The following is a 3,912-nucleotide window of genomic DNA, read 5'->3' as shown; positions in this document are numbered from 1 at the left end:
CTTTTATTATTCTTTCTCATTGTCATGTTTCGGCATCCCTGTGAGCTAGTCACCTGTGTCTGGCCAGACGATGATGGATGTCATCACACTGAGAGGTCCCTAAGAATATCTTTTCATCATCGAAGGAGCAAAACTCACTCTTGAGCTATCTAGCCCCTTGTCATACTTTCGGATAAACCTTTAAGTTGTCATTATGATCACGGTGTTACATATGAGACTAAAGCAACCACAAAGTGCATCATCCAGTATGAAGTGACTCGATGCTCTCATGGTCTAAGGAACTAGGCATACTCTCCGTCTTATTACTGTAGACTTGCGACGATAACATCTCTAAGTATAACAAACAAGTTGGTTCAATTCAATATGATCGTTCTTCTAACATCACACTCTAAAGGTTGTCGGCATCCTTGTTACACTTAAGCTATGCCTATGATCTGGAAAACATAACCAGCATGCAACACTTGAGCTAGTCCTAGAGGCGAGACCAGAAATCAGGTTCTACCGTTTATAGTACTTATGGGTTTTCCTTTGAATCACATATTGAAGAACCATATCAGTTTAGCATAGAGTGTAAACATCTAATTATAAATGAGGAAATAAATAATACAATTATTATTCCCTCTACGGCATATTTCCAACAAAATCATGTTCACTGCGTTCCTAAAATGCATGTTTATGTGTTGTTTCTAGTGAGAATAATAAATTGATCTCTCACATGACCGTGAAATGATATAGAATGTGCAATAGTTATAGGAAAATAGATAAAGATACTATTAATTTAAATTTCTTGATCTAATGTTAGAATATCCATCTGAGCATTTATATTTTTGTTACCTTGATAGCATACCATGCTTAGTGCAAATAAGAACGGTTTCACGCCTCATGGTTAAGTTAATAAAGTGTTCCATTTGATGCAGGAATACTTGGGAAAAATAAATAACATAACTTAATCATCCTAACTGCAATTACGACAAATGATTATTAACTTCCATCAAAATGTTACACGTGAAAAGAAAGGCAAAGATGATGGAAATAATAAAACAATCCATATAAGGTACCTGATCAATCAAGAAATGATAATTAATTCCCTAAAGAAATCATGAAAAGGATAACAGCAACAAAAGGTAAACAATGCATGGCCTGAACAAAATGTTATAATCGGTGATGCTATTATCATGCTAAAAATGTCCACACATAAAATCAATGTACCACACTGACACAGTTCAAAACGACTAAACGTTGATCAAATATAAGCATACAATGAAGAAGTTTAACCTACCATAGATTCTTTGAAATCATTGTGGGAATCATCCTAAAAGACATTCCTTCACAGATTTTGGGGGTGGGGTTGGGGGGTGGGCTATCAACCCTAGTACACAGAGTGCAAGCCATCATGTTCTAAAAAAAGAGTGAAAGCCATCAGTGTAAACACACATATGAAACATGTGAATAAATCAAACTAGAACGAATCCTAGAAATGCAGGAAACAAAAATCTTATGGAGCATGCTGCTTCGCACTACCAAAATACGCATGAGAAACGGTACATCAGTTAATTTTCCAACACCAAAAAATGCTAAAATAATACCATGACTTTACTACCTCGAATAAAAAATGTGAACATGTCCATACAAACAAAAAATCAAGCCATAACTAAGGAAAACTCAATTCACAGATCAAGAAAGTAGGGAAGTACATGCAACAACCTTCCTTTGGTCACATGGCCGATTGAAGAAACCTCCACACAAAAAATCGCCCAATTCCTCTGCTTCCATTGCAACCAAAAGATGAAAGAAGAAGAGTCTCGGAAAAATGATGGTCAGTAAACTGAACACCGGGTTTATTTACACGACTCAAAGGCACGATTACCAAACAAAGAAAAGAGAAACCAATCCAAAGTCCGCAAAATTGAAGTCCAAGCCCCGGACAGAGAAAGCCCACAAAAGACACGTTGAATAGGCCACAACAAACTGAAAAAGGGTCGTCACAATTCAATCAAAGGTTTATTTTCCTTTGATGACGACGTGTCCATGGTAAGGCTTCGGAAGCAAACACGATAATCATGTGGTGCAAACCAATAATTGGAATAAAATTTAATTTTCCAACTAAGGAAGGTAATGACTCTTGACTATTTTACCCTCCGCGTAATATCGAAATTCGAAAGTCTTTATGCGCATCCAAATGTGATCACCGCATTAACGCTCCATTCACGTAGATAGTGGGTACATTTTAATGGTGACGGAGATTTCGAGGTCTCCTTCCAATACTAGATTTGAAATTATTTGGATATAGCGCACTCAAGTTTAATGCGTTTCTCGGGTTATCGAAGCGGGGATGTTTGACTTGTCATCGCGATCTCACAAAATCTAAGCACGCTTGCCTATTTTGTGTTATAGTACAAAATACATGTAAAATATAAAATATATACTTGTCAAGAAAAAATTGTGTACCTTATCGAATTCTTTTGTTATGGTACATGCAACAAAAAAAATTAAGGTTTGTGAGGTGGTGTTCCCTAAAATTCTTGGAAAATCCCTAGAAAAAAAGTGACATGTTCAGATGGGCTGGGTTTTCAAATCACGCCCCATATAATCCACCCCAAACGAACGAGGCCGGCCACAAGGCAAAGGGCAGACAAAACCCCACCGCTTCCGTCCCCCTCCGTCCTCGCAGCCCCCATGGCCATGTGGCCTTCTTGGGTGAAGACGCGCGCTTCCAGGTCCAAATCCTCCCCATCCACCGCGCTCGTCGCCGCTGCCGCCACCACCCGGCGATTCTCCATCGCCTCCCACTCCCCCTCCCTCAAGGACATCCCGTCGCTGGTCCGCCCGGAGCAACCCCGCCCGCCGCGCGTCTTCCACCGCCTCCGCGTCGCGGCCTCCGCCCTCCGCCTCCTCCGCGCCCTCAAGTCGGCCTCGGCGCACACCACCGCCCGGGAGCCAGAGGTGCACGTGGTGCTCTACTCCACCTCCCTCCGCGTCGTCCGCCGCACCTACGAGGACTGCTACACCGTGCGCTTCATCCTGCGGGGGATCGGCGCCACCGTCGACGAGCGCGACCTGGCCGTGGACACCGCCTTCGGCGCGGAGTTCGCCGCGCTCCTGCCGCCCCGCCTGGGCCTGGCCCTCCCGCAGGTCTTCGTGGACGGCCGCCACCTCGGGGGCGTCGAGGAGGTCCAGCGCCTCCACGAGTGCGGCGAGCTCAACCGCATCGTCGTGGCCCCGGTATCCCCCGGCCCGGCCCATCCCCCCTGCGGCCGCTGCGGCGACGAGCGCCACGTGCCCTGCGGCAGCTGCGACGGGAGCCGGAAGAAGCAGAGCGACGACGGGAGCCGCAAGAAGCAGAGCGACGAGGACGGCGTCCTCACCTGCGCCGCCTGCAACGCGAGCGGCCTCGTCCGGTGCCCGGACTGCCTCTTCCCGGCGGCCGCCTGACTGAGATCCAGTCAGTATTCGGCTGTCCAGTAACTGAAACTCTTTACTACTGGCAGCAGCACGACAGCTACTCCTCATCGACGACAGCTGCTCAGGTCAAGAGACCACCTGCATGCCCAGCTCGATATACTCTATTTAGTTATTGCTAGTTAAAGTAGTTCAAACTTCAAAGCCGGCTACACCATTGGCTTAGCTCGGGTCTGGGCAGGAGTTCTTTTTTAAAATATAATTATAATTTAGCTTCGGCATTACGACTTCCAGAAGATTTGCTGCTCATTTCCCCCTCTTGGTTACTCCAATCCTGGACGAACCAGACGAGAATCATAATACAATTGTACTACTACTACTGCTATACTTGATCCCTCTGGTTGGTCTCTGTACGTGTCCCTGTACGTGCGTTTCAAATCTTTTTAATTCTGAATCAATGGCACGGGCTTCGCGTGCTGCTTGCGTGCCAATGTTTACCGGTGGGAGGCTCGT

The 3,912-nt window shown here is 45.5% G+C and overlaps 1 protein-coding gene across 1 annotated transcript; it reads left to right on the top strand.

Annotated features, from left to right (window-relative positions):
- The first annotated feature begins 2,617 nt into the window (after positions 1-2,617).
- Positions 2,618-3,695, top strand: LOC123094039 (uncharacterized protein At5g39865). The gene has a single exon (XM_044516121.1). The coding sequence runs from the start codon at positions 2,677-2,679 to the stop codon at positions 3,430-3,432; it is 756 nt and encodes a 251-aa protein (XP_044372056.1). The 5' UTR covers positions 2,618-2,676; the 3' UTR covers positions 3,433-3,695.
- Positions 3,696-3,912: the final 217 nt, after the last annotated feature.

The sequence above is a fragment of the Triticum aestivum genome, chromosome 1B, assembly GCF_018294505.1.
Source record: "Triticum aestivum cultivar Chinese Spring chromosome 1B, IWGSC CS RefSeq v2.1, whole genome shotgun sequence".
In the NCBI taxonomy this organism is placed as follows: domain Eukaryota; kingdom Viridiplantae; phylum Streptophyta; class Magnoliopsida; order Poales; family Poaceae; genus Triticum; species Triticum aestivum.
Note: the sequence above shows the minus strand (reverse complement) of the source record. Positions and strands in the feature narration are given on the sequence as shown.